Here is a 23739-nt window from a genome sequence, read left to right as displayed (position 1 = left end):
CAATGGGTTGCTATAGCGCCCCCCTTTGGCCAATTGATGTAATATTGCTTCATTGGCATCCTCCCATGACCCTCTACCACTGTGCCAAATTTCACATGGATTGACCAAGTCAGTGAGGAGAAAAACATGAAACACACACACACAGAGTTTTCATCATTATATAGTAAGATAATAATAATAATAATAATAATAATAATAATAATAATAATAATAATTGATTGATAGTTGAAAATCAGGCTTTCAAAAGGGAAAATTTTCAAAAGGGAGAATTACACAGTAACACTGAGCTTCATCATCATCATCTTCTGTCTCACCGTTAACGTCACATTTATTACTGATTAAAGTCATTTTGTGTTTATGATGTTCATCTGTAGAGCAGGGTTATAAGGGGGCGGGGCCAGTTACGGTGGACATGATGTCCGCAGGTATGAAGAGTCACACCTGTTGTTTGTGTTTGTTGTGTTAACAGTTTGATTTGGTTCGGTCAGAGCTGTGGAATATTAAATCAGCCTCTCTGAGCCTAAGGTAAACACAGACTACACGTTATTCACTTCTTTATAAAATACAAACATGTGAAGTTATCGGTTATCAGCCACGAGAATCAGAAAGTCCATGTCGGTGCAGCCCTAGCAGATTCATTCATGTACGACACATCACCGTAATCCAGAACCAGTAAAAACACAGCAGCAACACAAGCTGGGAACCTGAAGATGAATTAGAGATGCAGCTCAGCACTGTGGGTCAATCTGTAAGAAACACTGAGCTCTGGTGAGATGGCTGCTCAAAGTTTGAAAGTTTAGAGAACAGAAGCTTAGAATATTACGACGGAAGCGTATGGTGACCATTACGGGATCAGCATTTCAGCATTTCAGCAAGAGCACGTTTAAAGTCGCCACATTTGCCTCGCCTCACAGAATTAAACAAAACTCTGCCTGAACGTCAAGATGTTAGAACCTGATGTGTCCTCTGAGTTTAATCAAGACTGCTCAAAGGAACCTCGAGTTATTTCCTGTTGCCTGCTAAGCCCCGCCCTTGGCGAGTGTTTTTCATTAATGGTGGCCATGTTTTTTAACCAGCCTTGTTCATCTGTGACAGAAAGTTGTATGAACATCCAAAGACACTGTACAACACGTTTCATGTTAATAAACTCAAAGTTCATTGAGCTCTATTCATCCAACTGTTTTTGAAACAATTCAAAATGGCAGAGAATCCAGTGGGCGGAGCTTAACAGTCCAAGGGGCATTTTTGTGGACTTGTGTCTCAAATTTCAAATAATTTGGTTGAACAGGAGTTTTAGGTGACTTATTGTAATGGTAATTAACTCACGACACATCAGCTTGACAAAATAAATAAAATGAAATAATACGTCTCCTCACAACATGAAACGCCACGTAATATAAAGAAACAATTAAAACTTGTCCAACTAAAAGTAATTCCTGAAGCTGCTCTGTTTTCTGGAGACTTGTTTTGTCTTCTACTTCGTCCCAGCCGCGCTTTACTTCTAACCAAACTACACTAGTTGAGTTTATTCGCTCCGCACCAGCTGATGGAAACACACAATTCTCTTTTGCAACATTTTTAAAGTTTATTTAAATGGAATCACGACTACAGACCTCTGCTTGTTGCAATTACATGTTAATTGACATATTCCCGTGTTTCGGCGTATTCCAGAAAAGACCGCGGGATACTGGCCCACCAGAAACACTCTGATTTAATGCAACACTCATCCTGTGGGGGGCAGCGATACGCCTATAGGCTTGTGGGCTGCTGGAAATACAGAAGAAGAAGAAGAAGAAGAAGTAGTTGTGTTCACAATGAACAGAAGCTGTAATGTTTGTTTCCCACATGCCCCTGTGTTGTCCTACTTGCGGTTTTGCACCACAACTTAACAACAACACTCGTGCTGATCCATTTTGTCCTCAACAATGGAAGACGAGAGCGAGAAGAAAAGGTGAACGAGTGTATGGACCTTTCCTTCCAGCTTATGTCGTTCACGCCAGTTAAAGCCCCCCGCAGTCTGTGGGTGAAGGTACGAAGCCAGCTCTGCTGTTCTCCCTGCTCGCTATAACCATAACAACACCGACAACACAGGATTTCTTGTGAATCGAGGATGCGCAGACGTTACTGAATATTCCGGTACGGGGCATTTTCCGATTAAGGTGTATACATGTCACAATATTCTGGTTAAAAGAGGCATATGCCAGGGGTCTTATTCGGAATATTCTCCAACCGGAATATGACCTTAATCGGGTTATGCACGTGTTTACATGACTCATGCGCATCCAGAATATTGAGGATATTCTGAATAACACAGGAATATGGCGTTCATGTAAACGTACTCATTGTCAGAATATAAAAACAACCAGCTGAATTTGAGTTCTGTTGTGGTTCCAGGATGAAGAACCAGGTTTCTGTGTAGAACCAGACCTCCCCTCCTGTCTGCGAGCCTCTCTAGTGACTGCAGCACTGCTGACAATTATAAACCTCAGCTCACTGGTTTCACTGTAAAATGATCTCTCAACAGTCTCCCACAATTCCACAGAGGTCCCTTTTTATTGGACATAAATATGGTGCTGCGCTAAAGGTCGTCTCACCCAAGGACCTCAGACAAACAGCAGGAGGAACCTGCCGCACCACAACCAGTCCTCAGCGTTCAGTTTGACTGGTAACTCTTCACACCGCCACGTCAGGACTGATTTTAGGTCTTTGCTGGTTTGTCTTGAAGAATTTTCTCCCGTTGTCTTTTAACCTCTTTTACTCAGCGAGGACGTCGGCCATCATTACTGTCCCTCAGAGGCTGCAGCAGCAGTTTTAAAGCATGTCAGGGCTTGTCAGTAAAGGGGTTAAATAACGCTCCAAAGTCAGGGTAAATTTGGCGAGGGGAAAACTGGCATTGCCTTTTACACAGAGATCACATGACCTCTGACCTCGAGACATCTGAATGAAAATGGGTTTTGCGTAGGGCTGCCCCCCGACTAATATTCCTCCTTGACCGACAGTCCTCATCAGGGTCCGTCAGTGGACCGACAGTCCTCATCAGGGTCCATCATTGGACCGACAGTCCTCATCAGGATCCATCGGTGGACCGACAGTCCTCATCAGGGTCCATCATTGGACCGACAGTCCTCATCAGGATCCATCGGTGGACCGACAGTCCTCATCAGGGTCCATCAGTGGACCGACAGTCCTCATCAGGGTCCATCAGTCGACCAACAGTCCTCATCAGGGTCCATCAGTGGACCGACAGTCCTCATCAGGGTCCATCAGTGGACCAACAGTCCTCATCAGGGTCCATCAGTGGACCAACAGTCCTCATCAGGGTCCATCAGTGGACCAACAGTCCTCATCAGGGTCCATCAGTGGACTAGTCTCCTGCATGTTTCTGATATGAATGTAATGATTAAATGATATATTTTGGTGGTTTGAGTTGAAGGTGTGAGAAAGAATAGTATCAGTAACATTGTTAACACTGTGCTACATTACAGAGAAATACAAACCGTACTAATGAACCTTCATTAATATAGGCCTATATTTTATCTCCAAGTGCACGTCACACACTGAGCGAGCCGCCTGTTAATGACGCCTCTGGTGAAGGGGCTGCTGGGATTTTATGGTCTTGTCTGCATGATTTTTAAGTGTTTTACTGGTGTCTTACGTGGTTATTTTGGGTCAGTGGTGGAGTTCTGTTCAGTCCTGCTGACACCATAAATCCATTTTCTCTTATGTCATGTAAACATACTGAGTGACTACACGACCCATAAGCCATCGGGCCAGTTGCTGGCTGTTGATTGGCTCTGTAACACGAGAAGGGGGGCGGGCTCTTCCTTTCAACACAGGCTCTTGTTGGCTGATGTAGGCCAGGGAGAGGACATGGAAGCTCCTATTGGCTCGAGTAAGGTGCCAATCAAAAGGTCAGAGTTCAGCTGATATTATAGTAATGAGGTGTCAACATGTTTACATGCAAACTGGAGATATTTTGGACAGTATGTCCAGAAACATGAACATTTGAAATAATGAGGTTCATGCATACAGATGTAATAATGTGATTGGATGAGGTGCTTATTGAACCTGCTGTGGTGGCTGTACTGTATCTTGAAATAGTTGCATCAGTTGAACCACGAGCGTAGCTTTCTAACGACAGGTCGTATGAGTAGATCACTCACACACAGCAGGTGTTTACAGATGATAATCATTTGTTGGTGTCTTAATCAAATGTTGGCTGCCTCAGAACTTACTTAGTGCATCAACTCTTTATTAATCCTCTAATGTCGTCATTTTCATTCAGCTTTTTAAATGCTATTTATCATTATTTCAAAATGCACATAAAATACAGTTGTGGAAACATGACTATTCAAGTGTTTGGGGTTTTTGGAGCTGAAACAGTTGATGAAGTGATTAATACAGCTTAACATCTTCATGTCTTTTCTACTTGCACACTGTTCGATACACTACCCAAGCTCCTCCTTCTTTACCACATCATAAAACTTCACTTTAAATTCAAGTGTATGAGTGTGATGAAATAGTAAAAGGATCTTTGTGCTGCTGTTCCACACAGAACCCTGCAACCATCATTATCACAAGAATAACAGTGAACACAGAGAGCACACACTGTGGACTGAAGACACGACTGTAAGCCACGTTTTTACTGGAGAACAGAGACGCTCATTCTTCATTTTACAGCTGGTGGCCGCAGCCTTGAGTCATGCTAATCTGGCTCTGCCCACCACAGATTTGCTGCCAGTGAGAAGTATTTTATGTTAGTGGCTGGTGAACAGAGCAGACAAAGAGACAACTATGCTAACAGGGATTTGGCATCAACTGTTTGGGGGAAAAAAAACTATTTGATTTAATTTAAAATGATTAATGAAGTGTGGTTTTAGTCATTTTACTGCTTTAATGCTTTGTGAAGATTTATCTCTTCTATAAAATCAAAAGACAGGAGGAGAAGCTGCATGTTTAAAACTTTGACTACTTTATAATTTTAAACTCTTTAAATCTGCATTTCAGCTCACCTGGACTGGATCTGACTGACTTAAGCAGAAGTCAGCACTAGTATATTAACCCACTGAGGCCCACGGGGCCACTGTGATCCCAGCTGACATTCCTGTCTTTAGGAGGCTGTAGCAGACGAAGTTAGAGTGATGATACTGGTAGACCTGAAGGCATGTCATTAGGGCTGGGCGATATGGACAAAAATTCATGTCTCGGTGTGTACAGGCTGACTGGCGATACACGATATATATCTCAGTATTTTCTACAAACTGTTAACCACATTTGAGATGTCACAAGCTCTTTGACATAAATATGCAGCTGAACAACAGTTACACCTCCAAAACACTAGTGGCGGCTGGGTTTCTGTGAAGTGCTGTAAAGTTTAGTTGTTTCAAAACACACATTAAACACGGCTTAATAGAGACAACGTCAAACGCAAGTACACAAATCAGCTTCACTATAACTCGCAGTATTCACACTTGTCTTTATCTGGACACATTTTCCCCACAAATTTTGACCACCAAATTCTAATCAGTTCATTGTTGAGTCCAAGTCGACGTTTGTGCCAAAATTGAGGAAATTCCTTCTGGGCTTTCTCGAGATACCACGTTCAAGAGAATGGGATGGATGAGGTCATCGTGACCTTGACCTTGACCTTTGACTACCAAAATCTAATCAGATCATCCTTGACTCAAAGGGGACATTTGCGCTAAATTTGTAAAAAAAAATTCCCTTAAGGAGTTCTTCAGATATTGGGTTCAAGAGAATAGGATGGGCGTAAGTACGTGCGTACAGATGAACTAACGGACAACCTGAAGAGGCTTTATGTTTAAGGTTGTCCTTAAGTCCAATATGATGTCACAGTGAAACTGACCTTTGACCTTCTGGATGTAAAATGTCATCACTTCATTATTTTATCCTGTTAGACATTTGTGTCAAGTTTTGTCATAATGAGCGTATGAAGTAATGGCCAACAACATGTTTTGTGAGGTCACGGTGACCTTTGACCACCAAATTATAATCAGTTCAGAGTCCAAGTGGGCGTTTGTGCCAAAGTTGAAGGAATTCCCTCAAGGCGTTCTTGAGATATGGCATTCACAAGACTGAGACGGATGCAAGGTCACAGTGACCTTGATCTTTGACCTTCAACTACCAAATTCTAATCAATTCATTCTTCAGTCCAAGTAAACATTTGTGTCAATTTTCTTGAGTTATTGCATTGAGGAGAATGGGAAGAATGGACGGACGGACGAACACACAAAAACATCATGGCTACTGTCACGGCCGTCGGCAGCTCAGAGGCATAAAAATAATCATAATATTCTTCAGAAAAACAAACTTTGTCAAATGTCTTGTTTCACTACGATGAAAGACCAGGAAATTGTGACATTTGAGAACCGTAAATCATCTCTTGTGATTTAGAAATTACTTAATTAGTTGAATATTAAAACAGTGCAGATTAATTTTATGTCAATCCATTGATCAGCCAATCAAACCACTGCTGAAAAACAATCTGAATAAGTGGCAAAACAGTTCCCAGTCAATTGTGTTATTTTTAGCTGATAGATGTCTGTGTTTTTAAGGCTTCCAGCAGTTTTGATACAGTCCTGCTGTACCACTTACAGCAGCTCCTGTCGATACTGTCACCACGCAAACAATCACTGGAGGAACTTCCTTATGAAGGAAGATCCAGCGTTAAAACTGAAAGTCTAGTTTTCTGTTGTTTTGAATAATTTCTAAGCAGATTTATGGACATCAGACAGACCAGCATCACTAGAAAGAGTCAGCTTGAGTTTAGCAAAGGTGTGTGTGACGTATTGACTGGGTTTTGAGTCTGAGAGAAGGTGGAGCATCAGGTTCAGGTGCACAAAGAGAAAATAAATCTGAACAAATTAATGCAGTATGTCAAAAAAAGGGAGGATAATGAGGCCCAAATAATCCTACAAAGACATTTCCACAGTGGCACATGCCGAGACTCAAAGAACTAAAAAAGCTCACAAGTCTTTAGTTCACTGTTGAATTTTGGCTTTAGAAATTAAATTAAATTAAATTAAAGGCAGTCGACAGATAGCTGGCGTCTCTAAAGAGATGCAGGGACTGAACAGAGAACAGCCCTTTATGTAATCATATTACCCAGTTAGACGGCCGAATCCGACACAAGAGCTTCTGTTGTGAAGTCTAATGAAAGACCACACCTATTTAGACTGCCGTCGCTATCAGAGCAGCAAAACACACAACATCCAGGATAACACTCAGAGAACGACCTCACCACACCCACAGAGTGTGCAAAGGTCAACAACGTGGATCAAACTGTGCTTCAACATCTTAACTCAACTGAAAACTAACAGGATAAAACTGGTCTAACTGGAAAACTTAAAGACTTTTAAAGCTCAAGACGTAAAACTTTATTGTCTTAATTAACTCTTCCACACACACATGATTTCAGCCAACAATTTAAAGACTGTTTTGTAATGTTACCTTTGTTAAAACGTTGCTGGTATGCCTGGCTTCTTATGAGTGAATTTTGCAAGCTGCTAGGCTAATTTATACAATGTAAAATGCCATAGGCTTGTGCTAATAATGTTAGCATGTTGTATTTGTGGGGAAAATGTGTCCAGATAAAGACAAGTGTTTGTCTGTGAATGCTGCGAGTTATAGTGAAGCTGATTTGTGTTTGAAACTGTCTCTATGAAGCCATGTTTAATGTGTGTTTTGAATCAACTAAACTTTACAGCACTTAAAAGAAACCCTGCCGCCGACTAGTGTTTTGAGGTGTAACTGTTGTGCAGCTGCCTATTTTCAAACAGGGAATAACATCTCTGTCTTTGTATTTTATTTTATCACAGTCTGTTTTTATAAAACTGGTTGTGACATCTCAAATGTGGCTTTGACTTGCAGCTGAAAACATGTCGCCCATTTCCTAGAAAATACCGAGATATATATCGTACATCGCCAGTCAGCCTGTAAATACCAAAATATGGTTTTTTGTCCATATCTCCCAGCCCTAGGTCACATTAATCTTTGACCACCAAATTCTGATCAGTTCATTCTTGAGTCCAAGTGGATGTTTGTGGCAAATTTTAAGAAATTTCATCACGGCTTTCTTGAGCTGCTGCATTCATGAGAATGGGACAGACGGACAACACGAAAACCTGATGCCTTTGGTTACAGGCATCACCGACACAGGGACATAAAAAGCAGAGCATCGGGCCACTCTGATTTACTACATGTCATTAAACATTACAACACAATGACAACATGAATAAACAAATGTCACATATATCCACAGATGTAATCGATTGCCAGCTGTTTACCTGGAGCTGTTGTCAGTACGACGTCAGGGTGATTCGGTCTACTCTGTTGTTAAAGTATGAGGACGTGTTGAAATATACTGAATTTATCAAGACAACAGGTGAACCTGGACGAAGTGTTTCTATCAACACATCTTCTTAAATGTCTGACACAGTTCATTTGATCTTTCTGATGACGATGTCACCATTGGTTCTGTCTCACCATGTTTCCCTATTTTATGATATTTTATGCACAATGCTATGATTTAATAAAACTTATCACTATTTGTGGCCCTTCATGTCAAAAGACGCGGGCGGCCAAACCCTGCAGAGTTCAGACAAACTGCAATTAGCAGAGTATCACCCAAATCTTTAGGGCCGAAAACCGAATGTGATTTATTGAAGAGAAAAGATTCAATGGGTGCCATCTGTTTCTGTGAGAGGAATCAGGCCAGTCTGAAGTGAAAGAATGAGAAGAAAAACAGAAACTGTCGTTCTCTCTGTAAATCGGCAGTGATGGGGTGGGGGGTGGGATTATGGACTGGGGGTAATCGTCGTGTCCACAGAGGGATTACACTGTGCTCGGCCGGCTGCAGACATCTCTTTTTGGGGGGTTTGGCAGATTGGAAACTGTGTGGCAGAAATCTATTTTTCATCAGATGCTGGGACGTCAGGGTGAGCGTGACAAACACACCGAGGCCCAGGACACACCGAGACATGCTACAGTACCAGGCAGCGTCACTGCATTCAAATCATTATTATCTAATATGAGGAGTCAAACCATGAAGCAGGACTGGGCCGTAATCCAGTATCACAGTTTGCTGTCCTTTAATGGAATCATATTAACATGTTTTAATTCTGATGATACATTACTGGTTATGCAAAGTGTAATTTAAAAGAAAACATGGCACATTTGTTTCACACATGTGAGGAGATTAACTAACATTAACATACTGCTCGTCCGTAGTGATCCAAGTGTCCTGAAGCCCCGACATGAAAAGTTGTTTGGAAAAACGTCATTTGAACTCTGTTTTTAGCCTCACTGTAGCCTGTAGCTCTGACTGCCTATCTGGGCACCGCACTGACATGTGTGTGTTTGCGCGAGATCGTGAGACATGGACACTGCCTTCATGTGTGTTCATGTGCTTTCGCTGGTCTCGCATGCATGCGCACACACGTGAGCGCGGTGCCCAGAGAGGCAGTCAGAGCTACAGGCTACAATGAGGCTAAAAACAGAGTTCAAATGAGGTTTTTCCAAACAACTTTTCATGTCGGGGCTTCAGGACACTTGGATCACTATGGACGAGCAGTATGGAGATATTTTGTGGTTTCAATGATGTGTTTTTGGACGTTTGAATCTGGGGCGCCGTCAGCCTCCATTAGGTGGAGTTGTGTTGCTACCTCCTCTCCCCTTGGATCTCTGCAAGTGATGTGAGGACTCTAAAACTTCACCTGAGCCTCCCTCGGCATATGGGTGAGTAGATAATGGCTGAATTTTCATTTTTGGGTGCACTATCCCTTAAAGGTTGCTTAGCAAACTCAGACGCAACCTGCCGCCACGCTCTTGAAAGCTGGCACAGAAAAGGCACAAGAGTAGCTCCCAGCACCCGACCTCGTGTTTTCCAGGTGGTTAAAGACACAGCATGTGTACGGCCCCTAATAAACATGGAAGCCCTATCTGGTTCATTTCTAAATAACTGTGTTTTTGAAAATATATTAATTTCAAAGAGAATAAATCCAACAGCAGATTACTGAATATTTTAAATTTAACTGAATTTCGTTGAAGGCAGGTACCAGCCTTGGAATTTAGGGGCCGGCAGGTTGTGTATATGGTTGCAACCTTAACAAGCATCATATAGCCTGTTTACCTGAAATCCTGAGGTCAGAGCTGATCTTCCTCCAGGAGCTGTTCATAAGTGTGTAGGCCTATCATCTGTGGGACAGATGTAAAGCTCTGGGTAGCCCTGCACTAACATGATCAACGTCTCCGTGTTTATCAGACTGAATATTTACAGAAGAAGGGAAAGATGTCTGTCGATACCTGACTGCTGAGCGTGGACACTTCCTGTGTCTGTCCTTTCAAATTAAAGTCCCACATGGTCCAGTCATATAGGTTTGGATTTATTCTGACAAGGAGCAGCTCCTGATAGAGTTTCCCGTTTGGTTGTTTGTTTTGTTGTTGTTGTTTTTTCTGAGACTAAGCGACCAATGAAATCTTGCCGACTGATGACCTTTCTGGACGACTAACATTTGGTCGACTGTTGGGGGGCAGCACTAGCCTCCAGCTATGGCTATCATCAGCATGGAGGCATAAAAATTAGATTTTTCTTGAAGGAAACCAAACCAGTTTTTCTTCAAGGACCTGTCTTATTGTATCTTTTGTATATTTACTATTTTACTAGCTCTTCACTGCAACAAAAGTATTTGTTATCTGATTACTTTCACAAAGAAAGTTAATTCAGTTCAACTTTTAAATCATAACGATGATTGAAATGGGTTGAACTGATTAACTGTCAGTTCAACCATCGAGCACCAACGACCACGAAGTCTGGAGCCTCACAAACACCTGACTGTGTGTAAATCTATCGAGCTTCAAGCAGTGGAGCAAACAACCACAAGAAACAGGATGAAGATGGGCAGAAAACAGGCCACTGAGTTCACGCTGATGATCTCCACTCATCTATTAGTGATGAAGATGCTGAGAGGAGGAGGAGGAGGAGGAGGAACCTGAACTGGATGTTTGCAGGATGAACAGAAACTGAAGGAATCGAGCCATCGCTGGAGAAATATCCTCCCTCCTGAACCAGAGAGGCTGCTGGAAATTCAACCCCAATATTAGCACAAATATATATATGAACTGTGTGTTCAACAGGCTGGTGATTACAGGACTGTAGTAAAGATGGGTTTCCCGTCAGGCGACGCAAAAGAGGCCAATTAGTTGTTCTACTACATTCAGCTCCATAAATATTTCATCAGTGACATTAGGTTTACATTATTTCCCTGATGACACATGACAGGTTAAATGATTATTACATTACATCATAAACCTAGTGACTAATATTGTTTGCACACTGATCTACACTGTCAGACAGCTCAAACAGTGCCAGACACTAAATCAGTCAATCAGGAGTCTCGAACAGATCGGACCACATTCCTGCTGCTCTGAGTCCGTTAACCCTGCAGCAGCAGCAGCAGCAGCATCTTGGTTTACTCTCGTCCCGTTAGCTGGCAGCAAGGTGAAACACGCCGCTATCATCAAACACACCACACAACCCTGCAGGGTGACTTCTGTTCCACTAGGACAAAAGATTAACTGACATGTTTTCTACTTAACAAATACACAACTTTAATAACTGGTTGTTCTGGACTCAGGAACGTGGCTGTGAACCAAATGTATGCAGGTAAACGTAGAGGCTCATCACCTCATGATCACATTAATAAAGCATATTTACACTTTGCCGGCACAGCACACAGACAGACTGACATGTCACACTAAACACTAATAAAGAGTCAACCCAGTGACTGAGTATCAGCGGAGCAGGAGCTTGTTAAGAGCTGTCAGTCTTGTTAACGCTGCAATTTAGCACACGTTAACTGAATGTCATTAGCCCCTTCTACACTGCCTCTTAGGGATGGGTACTAAAACCTGATATTAAACGAGCCTCAGGGCTAAACTATCAAAGGTCGTAGTGCTAATAAGCTCCGATGTCATCGGTACTTTTACACATTTTGTTTTAATTCATTATCAGCCTGTTTGTGAAAAGCAGAAAGGCTGCAGCGGAAACATTAAACACACACTAAACTCACATTAAACACACACTAAACACACACAGTAAACACACATTAAACACACACTAAACACACATTAAACATGGCTTCATAGAGACAGTTTCAAACACAAATCAGCTTCACTATAACTCGCAGCATTCACAGACAAACACTCAAGAGCTCTCACACTTTAGGACATTGAAAGAGTCACAAAATTCTGCCAGAACAAATTCTTCTTCTCTGAACAACCAAGTTCACATCAGCTCATTTGTTTATCACAAAATAAATTAGGAAAAGCCGCCCAGGAGTTATAAAGAGCCTCATGTCTTCATCGTGTTTTGACGTATGACGAAGAAAGTGAAAAATCGGGGCGCCCAGTAGCTCAGCGGGCCCTTTGCTGCAGGTCGTCTCTCCTGCTTTCACACCTGAACTGTCCAATCAAATAAAGGCAGAGGGCCAAAAGAAATAATCTGAGAAGAAACGGAAGACATCCTTTTAAAAAGGGACACCCTAACCAATAAGCAACCAGCACGAAGACCGCGTACACACGTGAAGACTCGACTCGCTCCTCTAATCTTTTCTCGGATGTTCCTGCCACTCGTCTCTGAAAAGCTGCGTTAAAGAAGTCATGGTCTTGGCGTCACAGCTGCCAGGCGGTCTAGATGCATACCTGGTACCTGCAACACGCAGGTTCAAGCCTGGACAGAGACCTCCACCCTCAGACTTCCTATTTGTTGCTGTACTTTTCAGTCGAATAGGACAAAGACAGAATTCCAGGTTTTTCCAGGATGCATGGGAGTTTCTGTTGTTTGAGGTGGCAGCTGATACTCAGACAGCTGCAGGTGGTGGAGACGCTGTGATAACCTTTGGATTAATCTTTTCACAGCGTGTTAGTGATGCAGAGACACCTCAGCTGATGCAGACGCTACAGACCGTATGAGATATGTGGTAATTAGTATCAATAGTAGCAATTAATATTATTATAACTGTATTAATCACAATATCACTGGTACGCATGGTCTTCTGTTTCCATGTCACACAAAGTGGAAACCACGTCCACCCAGAACAATCAGCCACTGGTCTAGTTTTAGAGTCTCTGTACTGATGTGTGCTACAGACTGGTGCACTGTCTAGCACCAACAGGAAGTTCTCCATGAATACTTGGTTTAGTCTCATTTCACCTCTTCCAAATAGCAGAAGTGAGATTTACTGTGGAGCCCTGAAGGGGACACGAGAAAAGACGCGTTTCCACAAATGTTTCTCTGAACTTTCAAGCTGGTTTCTGATTTGCACCACATTGTTTTCATGATCACTAGATTCCATGTTTTCCTCAGGGGAATACGTGAATCCTTGATTTATGGCCAAAAACATATTTTGTAAGGTCACACTGACCTTTGACCACAAAATTCTAATCAGTTCACTCTTCAGTCCAAGTGAACGTTTGTGCCAAATTTGAAAAGATTTCTTTGAGGTGCTCTTGAGATGTCACATTCACAAGGATGGGATGTGTGGACGGATGGACAACTTGAAAACACAATGCCTGCGACCACAGCTACCACCAGTGCACCTGTGGTCTGACACCTTGAACTACTTCTGGCACACACAATCATCATCATCATCATCATCATCATCATCCTCCTGCTGCTGCTGCCACATGAGCTCAGATTCTTCGTCTTCTCAGGATTTCAACAGCTTCCTCCAGTTTTTCTTCCAGATGTTGCTGCTGCTGCTGTTTGCATTGTGTGTGTGCCCCCAGACGGTCACACCAACACACCATCACACTTTACGACCTCTCGCCCGGCTGCGACGGCTCAAACAAACACGAGGACGCAGCTGCAGCCACGATGGCTGACTCTGTCCTGCAGATCTATAAAGGTGACGGGGTCGGAGAGGTCGGCAGGAGCTGTTAAACATCATCAGTTCACTGACATAGTTTGTCTTCAGGACTTCAAGACACAAGTTTGTCTTCAGGACTTTGAGACACAAGTTTGTCTTCAGGACTTTGAGACACAAGTTTGTCTTCAGGACTTTGAGACAGGAGTTTGTCTTCAGGACTTCGAGACACAAGTTTGTCTTCAGGACTTTGAGACACAAGTTTGTCTTCAGGACTTTGAGACACAAGTTTGTCTTCAGGACTTTGAGACAGGAGTTTGTCTTCAGGACTTTGAGACACAAGTTTGTCTTCAGGACTTCGAGACACAAGTTTGTCTTCAGGACTTTGAGACACAAGTTTGTCTTCAGGACTTTGAGACAGGAGTTTGTCTTCAGGACTTTGAGACAGGAGTTTGTCTTCAGGACTTTGAGACAGGAGTTTGTCTTCAGGACTTTGAGACACAAGTTTGTCTTCAGGACTTTGAGACACAAGTTTGTCTTCAGGACTTTGAGACAGGAGTTTGTCTTCAGGACTTTGAGACACAAGTTTGTCTTCAGGACTTTGAGACACAAGTTTGTCTTCAGGACTTTGAGACACAAGTTTGTCTTCAGGACTTTGAGACACAAGTTTGTCTTCAGGACTTTGAGACACAAGTTTGTCTTCAGGACTTTGAGACAGGAGTTTGTCTTCAGGACTTTGAGACACAAGTTTGTCTTCAGGACTTTGAGACACAAGTTTGTCTTCAGGACTTTGAGACAGGAGTTTGTCTTCAGGACTTTGAGACAGGAGTTTGTCTTCAGGACTTCGAGACACAAGTTTATCTTCAGGACTTCGAGACACAAGTTTGTCTTCAGGACTTTGAGACACAAGTTTGTCTTCAGGACTTTGAGACAGGAGTTTGTCTTCAGGACTTTGAGACAGGAGTTTGTCTTCAGGACTTTGAGACAGGAGTTTGTCTTCAGGACTTTGAGACACAAGTTTGTCTTCAGGACTTTGAGACACAAGTTTGTCTTCAGGACTTTGAGACACAAGTTTGTCTTCAGGACTTTGAGACAGGAGTTTGTCTTCAGGACTTTGAGACACAAGTTTGTCTTCAGGACTTTGAGACACAAGTTTGTCTTCAGGACTTTGAGACAGGAGTTTGTCTTCAGGACTTCGAGACACAAGTTTGTCTTCAGGACTTTGAGACACAAGTTTGTCTTCAGGACTTCGAGACACAAGTTTGTCTTCAGGACTTTGAGACACAAGTTTGTCTTCAGGACTTTGAGACAGGAGTTTGTCTTCAGGACTTTGAGACAGGAGTTTGTCTTCAGGACTTTGAGACACAAGTTTATCTTCAGGACTTCGAGACACAAGTTTGTCTTCAGGACTTTGAGACACAAGTTTGTCTTCATGACTTTGAGACAGGAGTTTGTCTTCAGGACTTTGAGACACAAGTTTGTCTTCAGGACTTTGAGACAGGAGTTTGTCTTCAGGACTTTGAGACACAAGTTTGTCTTCAGGACTTTGAGACAGGAGTTTGTCTTCAGGACATTAAGACAGTTTTTGAATTGAGGTGACATCGTACCGTAATGTAACTGATGATTTTTGCACCTCGCACACAACCCGTCCTTCTCCTGCTGATGTCCTATGTTCTCCAACCACAAACCAGCTTCAAACCACACCTTCCCCACACTGATGGAAACTACAGTTTGTAGCGCTGCCTGGTTCCCTTACACTTACATTAGCAGTCTGCTGCACCCTCAGCAGCGTCATCAGATGGGAACAGATGGGAACTAAAATCATTCACGGCCTCCCTGTCGAAACAGACTGTCTGATGGAAACATAAAGCTATAAAATACTCTCAATATAACGTACGCTCACTCTGTTTTAGATATTTTTAGGCGTGTAAAACATTTTTTGTTTCCGGCCCCTCCACAGCAGAACATGCTTTGTCTCTGTGTCAGACTCCAGCCAGCTTCTCCAAACTAGGGGCGTCGACCAACATCTACTGTAGGTAATACGCTGACTATGGATAAATACCTCACACAGCCCCACTTAAAAATATGATCTATCCCTTTAACTATTACATGTTTAGAAATATCATTAAAACGGAGCATACGGCATCATTACAAATGCATCTTACAGGCATCTGTCTTCCCTCTGATGTCATTTACACCTCATATATTGGATGAGAAATTAAAGCTTGAATGAATTTGTGTTTCCGCCATGTTAAAACTGAGTCTGCCTTTATTTAGGCATCACGGCAGCTGAACTGAGGCCCTCACTAAACTTTTTCAACAACTTCTCAGCGTCTTGTTTTCCAGGAATTTGGGACCATCTTGTCAATTTTCCAGGACTTTCCAGAGCTCCAGCATTTTTCCAGGCTCTGTGTGTGTGTGTGTGTGTGTGTGTGTGTGTGTGTGTGTGTGTGTGACCATTTGTTAAGTGCACCAGAGAGAGGCGATCGTACCTATGAGAGCCTGGAAGAGGTTGCTCTGGAAGATGTCAATGACCCTCTGGATGGAGTGTCGGAGCTGCCGGTCCTCGGCGTGGTGCAGCTTGGCCCGGTACTCCTCCAGCAGCAGCAGGGCTCGCTGTGCGTCTGAAAAACAGGAGGAGGAAGCAAGCAGAGGTGAGGCGGGGATACAGCAGGGAGCAGTCTCTGCTGCTGGTTCACTCTGAGCCTCAGCGGCTAATGAGAACTGATCGGAGACACGAAGGCGGCAGAGCGCAGCTTCAGCTCTGCGGACCAACGTCACAGTGGTCTGAATGAACAGCTGCTGCAATAATCTCTCAGTACATGTCATACTTTTAATAAACACAAGAAATTCAAGACTGCCGAAAGGTTTCAGGTCAGTATAGACGGAGTTTGAGGCCTTTAACAGATGAGTGTAAAGGTCAGTGTATCAGAGGGAAGCATCAGGTCAGATTTGGGTTTATAGAGCATCAAAACTTCTGATTCTGCAGCTCAAGAAACAAAACCTGACTCAACATTAACTATAGGAAATTAAATACAATGCATTTCAAAGAGTAATAGAGGACATTTGAGTTTTTAAGGACCTGGAAAGAGAATCAGAAGTAGAGATGTCGATTAAGTTGGAACCAGTGGCCGAAATCAGCTTTTTGACTCACCAACCAAGGGGACTAGTGGATGAAAAAATCCACTGGCCGAGCATATTTTCTACCGGCCAAAATTACAGTCACGAGCAAGAGCAGCAGCGAGGCGGCAAGTGATATATTTTCACTGCCCAAACTATACGCACATGGGTCTGACTTCAGTATGTAATTATCTAAAAATGCTGCCGCAGAGTAACTTCATGACGATCCCAGATTATTTTGGGGTAACTTGATTTGAGTTTTAAAATGTAGAAATGAACGGGACATTGTGATGATTTTAGTCTCTAATTATAAAAAGTGCTGCAGTGAAGCACCACGTGATGACAAATGTTCAACGAAGGAAAACCAAACACACAGAAATCTTCTCACTTTAAACAACCATTGTTGCCATTCGAGTATAAATGCACCATAAAGTCCCTGTCACTGTGTGAGGGTGAAACCCGTCTCTGACACAGAGGACAGAAGCAGCGCGACCAGAGACAACACAAAAACTCCAACATTTACATGTATGTACAGCAGCTGTTAATTCAGACCCTGACTGGAACTGAGCATAATTTTATTATAAATCAATCTGCTGATTATTTAGTCCATAAAGTATCCGTCTCTGATCACGGAGCCGGAGCTGATTCTTCAAACAGACAAAACACATTAAATATTCAGTTTACTGTGATTAAAAAAAAAACAGAGAGCAAATTATAATATTTCAGGAGCTGGAACCAGAGACCTCTAACAAATGACTTAAAGTGATTTATTGATTATCAGAATGTTTTCTCTTTGATAATCCGAGGAAGTTAATCAGGATCTGTTAAATACACGTCTGAGACTTCTGACTGACTTTCAAGACCCAATGCTATCAATTTAAGACTTTTAAGGACTTTAAGGAACACGCAGCAATGGGCACGTTGTTGCAAACCAAGGTCCCGTTTATACGACAACGATTTCAACCGGCTGATCGTTTACACGACGGCGGCGCTTTGGGTGCCTGATAATGTTCTGAAAATGTGAGTGCAATTTTTTTGGAAACGGCACTGTCTCTGTTTTCATGTAAACTTTCAAGATGTAGTTCCTCTGAAAATGGAGACTTCGCCCATGCTCATTACGGTTCCAGTCACGAGGCATGCGCGAGAAAGTCGACCATCACAACAACAATGGCGCACTCCTGAGCTCTGTTTGTGCTGCTCAGCCTGTTGGACTTATCAAAAGTATGGATTTACTGCAACAACTCCACCTCGTGGTGAGTCCAGACAAACGTTCGTGCGGTTGCCATTTTGTGTTTATACATCACGGTTCTGTAGAAGGAAGCGCATGTGCGCAGGCGCGTGTTGTTTTATTGTCAGATAAGAAAATGACACTCTACTGTTTATTACAAGCAAAACACACTGTAGCCAGATTCTCGAGTCACACCACCAACTACTGGCCTGGCAGGTATACTACAGCGTTTATGGTCATTTTTGTGGATCAGTGTGCATGGAGGTTGTTATCATAATGTTGTCATCTGAGCGCTGAACTTTTTTCAAAATGAAAATGAGAAACGATTCTGTTTTCAGCGGATCATTTTCATGTAAACACGGCCTAATACTCTACTTTTACTGCCAGGGGTAGCATCAGCACGTCATCAGCATCAGCCGATATCGCCTTTAAACTGAGTGTGTTTAAAATGATTGTGTGAAAATTAACAGCAACCTTTTCCGATCCAGTTGGTTATGTCTGTGACACTGCGTAGGTAATCCACGGAGGATCACGGTGACAAATAATTTCACTAAACACAACAAAATTCCACAACTTTTCTAAAACTTTTAGTAATTGTTATTAATTCCACGACTTTTCCAGGCCTGAAAATTGAGGATGGGAAATTCTATGATTTAACAAGTTTTCCATGACCGTGGGAACCCTGTATGTCAGTGATACTCAACTTGCGCCCTGAGGGCCGAATCTGGCCAGGTGGCCCTCCAACCGTTTTCTAATTGACAATAAAAATAAACTGATGAACTGTGAATTATTTTTGCAAAATAAAAGCGGTACTGAAGGAATCCCTGCACTCCAACAAAGGTCCTGGCTGAGCCCCTAATGTCCTCAAATCCGTAAAACGCCTCTGCACCTCTGCAAGCGCTGCAGAGAGCTGGAAGATGGTATCAGGACACGTTTCAAACTCGCAGCATTATCACATTTTATATCATGATAAATATCGATAACGAACAATACAGGGAAGATAATAAGATTTTTTGCCATATCCCCGAGACCTATCTTGGGCTGTTCAATCCACATATTTGCTCCACTGTGAACTTTTACTCAATAACAGCACTAATATTTTTGCACAATCTGCACAAAGCTGTACAGCTTATTCTGAAACAGCTACATTATATTTATTTGTCTTTTGTTAATATATGAAATAAAATATAAATGTTTTATCCAAAAATAAAAAGAATAAAATACATTTTTTAAAGGGGGAAATGACAGGAAATATGAAAGATTTTTTTAATCTATTCTCCAGCTCCTTTTGTCCTTTACAAGCTGAACATGCCACAGAACAGAACAGAACTTTATTTATCCCTGAAGGGAAATTCAGCTGAACCACACTTCCCCTCAACAACACAGTGGTATTAAAGTACACATAAGATAAAATACGTTAAAAAATAAGTGCACAAATAGAAACTAAATTTAAATATGTTAAAATTGAATTTTAAAAAATTCAATATTAAATAAGAACAGTAACAATACAATTACATACAGTCTATGCAGCAGAATACTGACGGTTTCCAGCATACTAAAATAACTGTAAATATTTACTCTTAGTGATGAAGATCCAAGTATCTTACTCATAGTTTTATTGTACCTTTTCTCTTCTGTATTCATGTTCACGAGTGTTGCTTATTTTATTCCTCTTGATACGGTTAATGTGTGCTCCAAAATCTCATTTATGTACAATATATCACAGCTAAATTGTGTGTCCCAGTGAAAGACCTGCAGTGATACTATGCGACTGAAATAATATTTCTGTTAACTCACTACTGACACTTCTGAATGATTTAGGGACTGTTCTTTATTTATCAGAGGAGAGGGCTGACTTTGTTTTTTCTCTCAACCCTCCACAAAGCTACACCAGTCCCCATCAGGGTCCATCAGTGGACCAGCAGTCCTCATCAGGGTCCATCAGTGGACCAGCAGTCCTCATCAGGGTCCATCAGTGGACCATCAGTCCTCATCAGGGTCCATCAGTGGACCAACAGTCCTCATCAGGGTCCATCAGTGGACTAGTCTCCTGCATGTTTCTGATATGAATGTAATAATTAAATGATATATTTTGGTGGTTTGAGTTGAAGGTGTGAGAAAGAATAGTATCAGTAACATTGTTAACACTGTGCTACATTACAGAGAAATACAAACCGTACTAATGAACCTTCATTAATATAGGCCTATATTTTATCTCCAAGTGCACGTCACACACTGAGCGAGCTGCCTGTTAATGACGCTGTGGGCTAATGGGCATGTAGTTACTTCCATGTTTCACATGATACGTCATGTTTGTAGTCGACCAATGAAGATGAGTTTACATATCACCTTGGGTTCGTCCTTCACCTTCTCAAAATGATCCCACACTTTGGATTTCCTGCCCGACATGTTATTAACTAGCCTGTGGAATAACCGCAGGTACCAGCCCTGGAGATTAACCTGACTCCTGTCTGACTGCTGAGCGTGGACACTTCCTGTGTCTGTCCTTTCAAAGTAAACTCCCACATGTTCCAGTCATGTAGGTTTGGATTTATTTTGACAAGGTGCAGCTCCTGATAGAGTTTCATGTTTGTTTATTTGTTGCTTTTTTTTCTGTGACTAAGTGACCAATTAAATTTTGCCAACTAATGACCTTCCTGGTCGGCTTAAGGCCCTGACACACCAAGCTGACAGTCGGCTGTCGACCAAAGTTGGGCCGTCGGTGAGCGTCTGTCGCCCTAGTTTTTGCGGTGTGTCCCGCACCTTCGGCACTTTGGCGTCTGCAGCTTTTCGGTCGATTGAGCATGTTGAATCGGCGGCGGAGCTTGTCGGTGAGAGAGATCACTCCGGCTCTCCGTTTGGATCCAACCGGAGCACCGAGCCCTGGTTTGTTATTCAGGTTAAAGTGGGAAGAAGCAGCGGGTTTATCGGGCAGCTGAGTGAAGTGGAGCCTGCGGAGGAAACACCGGGACCGTCTGGATGTAATAGTCCGTGGAGGTGCTGCGGTGCTCGGCTGCACAGATAGGAAACCCCTCGGCTGACAGGATGTACCACTCTCTCACTCCGCTCTCTCTCACGCAGGCGCAGAACGTACGTGCTACTTGGCCGTCGGATGTAGTCCGTGTAGTGTGTTCAAATGCAACGGACACAGGGCGACGTGAGGCAACGTAGACGAGGCAACAGTTGGCTTTCATCGTCGCTAGTTCTGATGTCGGTTTGGTGTGTCCGCACCTTTAGGTTTGGTCGATTGTCAGGGTGCAGCCCTGGTTGTTTGTGTTGAGTGGCTCTAACTGAGACAGAAAGAAAAGCAGAAACTAGCAGCCCGCCCCGGCGAAACCGGATGTGCGTTACTGCCCTTGTGCACAGAGCCAGTGAAAAAAGCCACAAAAAAATCCCAACTATCCCTTTAAAGTTCTGTCCCTCCTCTCAGCCATAATAAAAATCACAAGTCCCTGCCTAGTGGTTAAAAAAATGTGCCGTGCCTTCCCCTCTGTGCACCACCTCCTTCCTCCTGACAAGTAACGAACAGTCCCTTAGGATTTTTTTTAAGGATACAAGTGTCAGTACACAAGTTAATTAGTATCACAAATGAGTAAGAATATTTTTTTTATATTTTTCCTAAAGTTAACCTACTTAAAGAAAGCTGTTGAGTGTGGTGTAAATATTTTATTGATGTTGGAGTTTATTTTTAGTTGGGCTCGTCTCCAGACAAGGTGCCCCATATACAACTTGGTTAGCAACAGCGGCTAACCGGCTAGCCCTACTTTAACTCACTTTACCTGCCCGGCACGGCACGGCCCGGTGAGGCCGGGATAAGCCGTGTGGGCTGTGTTAATGTCGAGTTGTATCCGTGTTACTGTGTGTTTGTTCCAGTGTTTCTTTCCACGGAGCTGCAGTTTGAGTTTCTCCCAGCAGGCAGCGGTTAGCCGTGCTAGCTTGCTAGTTAATATGTTTAAGTGAGAGCGGCTTACCTTTCTTTCTGACTGGCATGGTCGGGTCTGGCTCGGCTCGGCTCGGCTCGGTTTGGAGCTACTTGTGTGTTAGCCTCATACACTCCTCACACAGGACGGCTTTTTGTTTATTGATTATTCCGCCAGTTAAACCCCGCTGTCACCGCTCCAAGTCTGGAGAAAATCCCTCCACGACGACACCAAGTTGCCCTCCGAGCCAAAACACTCCGACAAACAAACTAACTGTCAGGGGACAACTGACACGTCCAGCGAAAATAACAACGCCAAATCTCCGGGGGACACTGCTGCAAAAACACGCAGCAGTCCCGGTTCAAAGTAGTGTCACAAGGAGCGAGCAGGATCCAGAGGGGGAAAAAACAGCTCCGGATCCGTTACCGACTCTCCGTGCTGTACTTCCCCGCCAGAGAGGCTCCCTGCCCCGGCGTGCACCGCGCAGGCTGGCCGCTGGTGGCGACACACGGCTGTGTTAGAAAAAAAAGTGGAAATCTAGCTTTGACCGAGTGGGACCTGCCGAGTGCCAAACTCCCCGTGAAAGGCAGTTTCCAGAGCAGGCTGAGTGCCAGGCGGTGCATGCATGAGCTGACCGCTGTGCTGCTGCGGTGCAGGGAAGCGACCAGCTCCGGAGCTTTGATGCTTATTCCAGATATTAAAAAAACAACTTCAAAGTCCAGCCTGGTGGCACACCTAAACTCAAGCCGTGCCAAACCCGGACTGATTTATCCCGCACTGGCACGCACACTTTACACGTCCCGGGCTATTATTCCCAGCACAGCCTGCATTCGTGTCAAACTTCTCTCAGTGTAAATCCCTCCTCTCCTTTCCTTCCACTTCCTCTTTATTCCTCCTCTTTTCTTCTTCTTCTCCTCCTTCCTCCTCTTCCTCCTCCACCTCCCCAGGTCTACAAATTCCAAACTTTCCTCCAAAATGGCGTCTCACGGAGCTGCAAATGTGAACCATGTGATTTCCAAAAGCCTACCCCTCCAACCTGCCGCCCAATCATGCAGCTCACCTACAAGGACCGAGGAGGAGGAGGAGGAGGAGGAGGGTCAGGGTGGAGGAAGGGACAAAAGTTCGGGATTGGGAGAAAGGGAAGGTGAAAGTCTGGGGAAAGAGAGAGGAGGAGGAGGGGATTGTAAGGTTTGAAGAGAGCAAAGAGAGGAGAAGAAAAACTCAAGGATGAAGAGGAGAGATGATGATGAAAAGGAGGATGTAAAAGATGAAGAAAAAAGCAGGTTAATTGTGATTAAAACTAATTATCTGCAGATTGTGAGCTACATATATCTGAAATACAAAAATCCCTATCCTTACCTACCTTAGCTGATAAACACAACTCAAAGACAGGCCTGATGGACGGCTCCCAGACCTCCTCAGAAATTAAGAGACTGAGGTGAAATTTATGTTTCTGCTTTTAATGACAGCAGAGCTACACCTTAGCCTGACGTGCACCTCCCCAGAAATGTAACTCCACAGCAGCAGACCTCCTGTCTGTCTCTGTGAGCTGAAACCATTTCCCTCAGTGGAAACAAAGCTTTTATTT

At 43.2% G+C, this 23739-nt stretch overlaps 1 protein-coding gene across 13 annotated transcripts in view; it reads right to left on the bottom strand.

Annotated features, from left to right (window-relative positions):
* The window catches only part of dlg1b (discs large MAGUK scaffold protein 1b), a 185264-nt gene extending 162799 nt beyond the window's left edge, over positions 1 to 22465 (bottom strand). For all 13 annotated transcript variants that reach the window (XM_049599534.1, XM_049599519.1, XM_049599520.1 and 10 more), the window contains exons 1-2: positions 22203 to 22465; positions 16376 to 16507 (exon numbers count right to left, since the gene is read on the bottom strand). In XM_049599534.1, coding sequence (XP_049455491.1) covers positions 16376 to 16507; positions 22203 to 22221 — 151 coding nt within the window. In that variant the 5' untranslated portion in view covers positions 22222 to 22465. The remainder of the gene's footprint in view (positions 1 to 16375; positions 16508 to 22202) is intronic.
* Between the last annotated feature and the right edge of the window lie 1274 nt (positions 22466 to 23739).

The sequence above is a fragment of the Epinephelus fuscoguttatus genome, linkage group LG15 (assembly GCF_011397635.1).
Source record: "Epinephelus fuscoguttatus linkage group LG15, E.fuscoguttatus.final_Chr_v1".
NCBI lineage: Eukaryota > Metazoa > Chordata > Actinopteri > Perciformes > Serranidae > Epinephelus > Epinephelus fuscoguttatus.
Note: the sequence above shows the minus strand (reverse complement) of the source record. Positions and strands in the feature narration are given on the sequence as shown.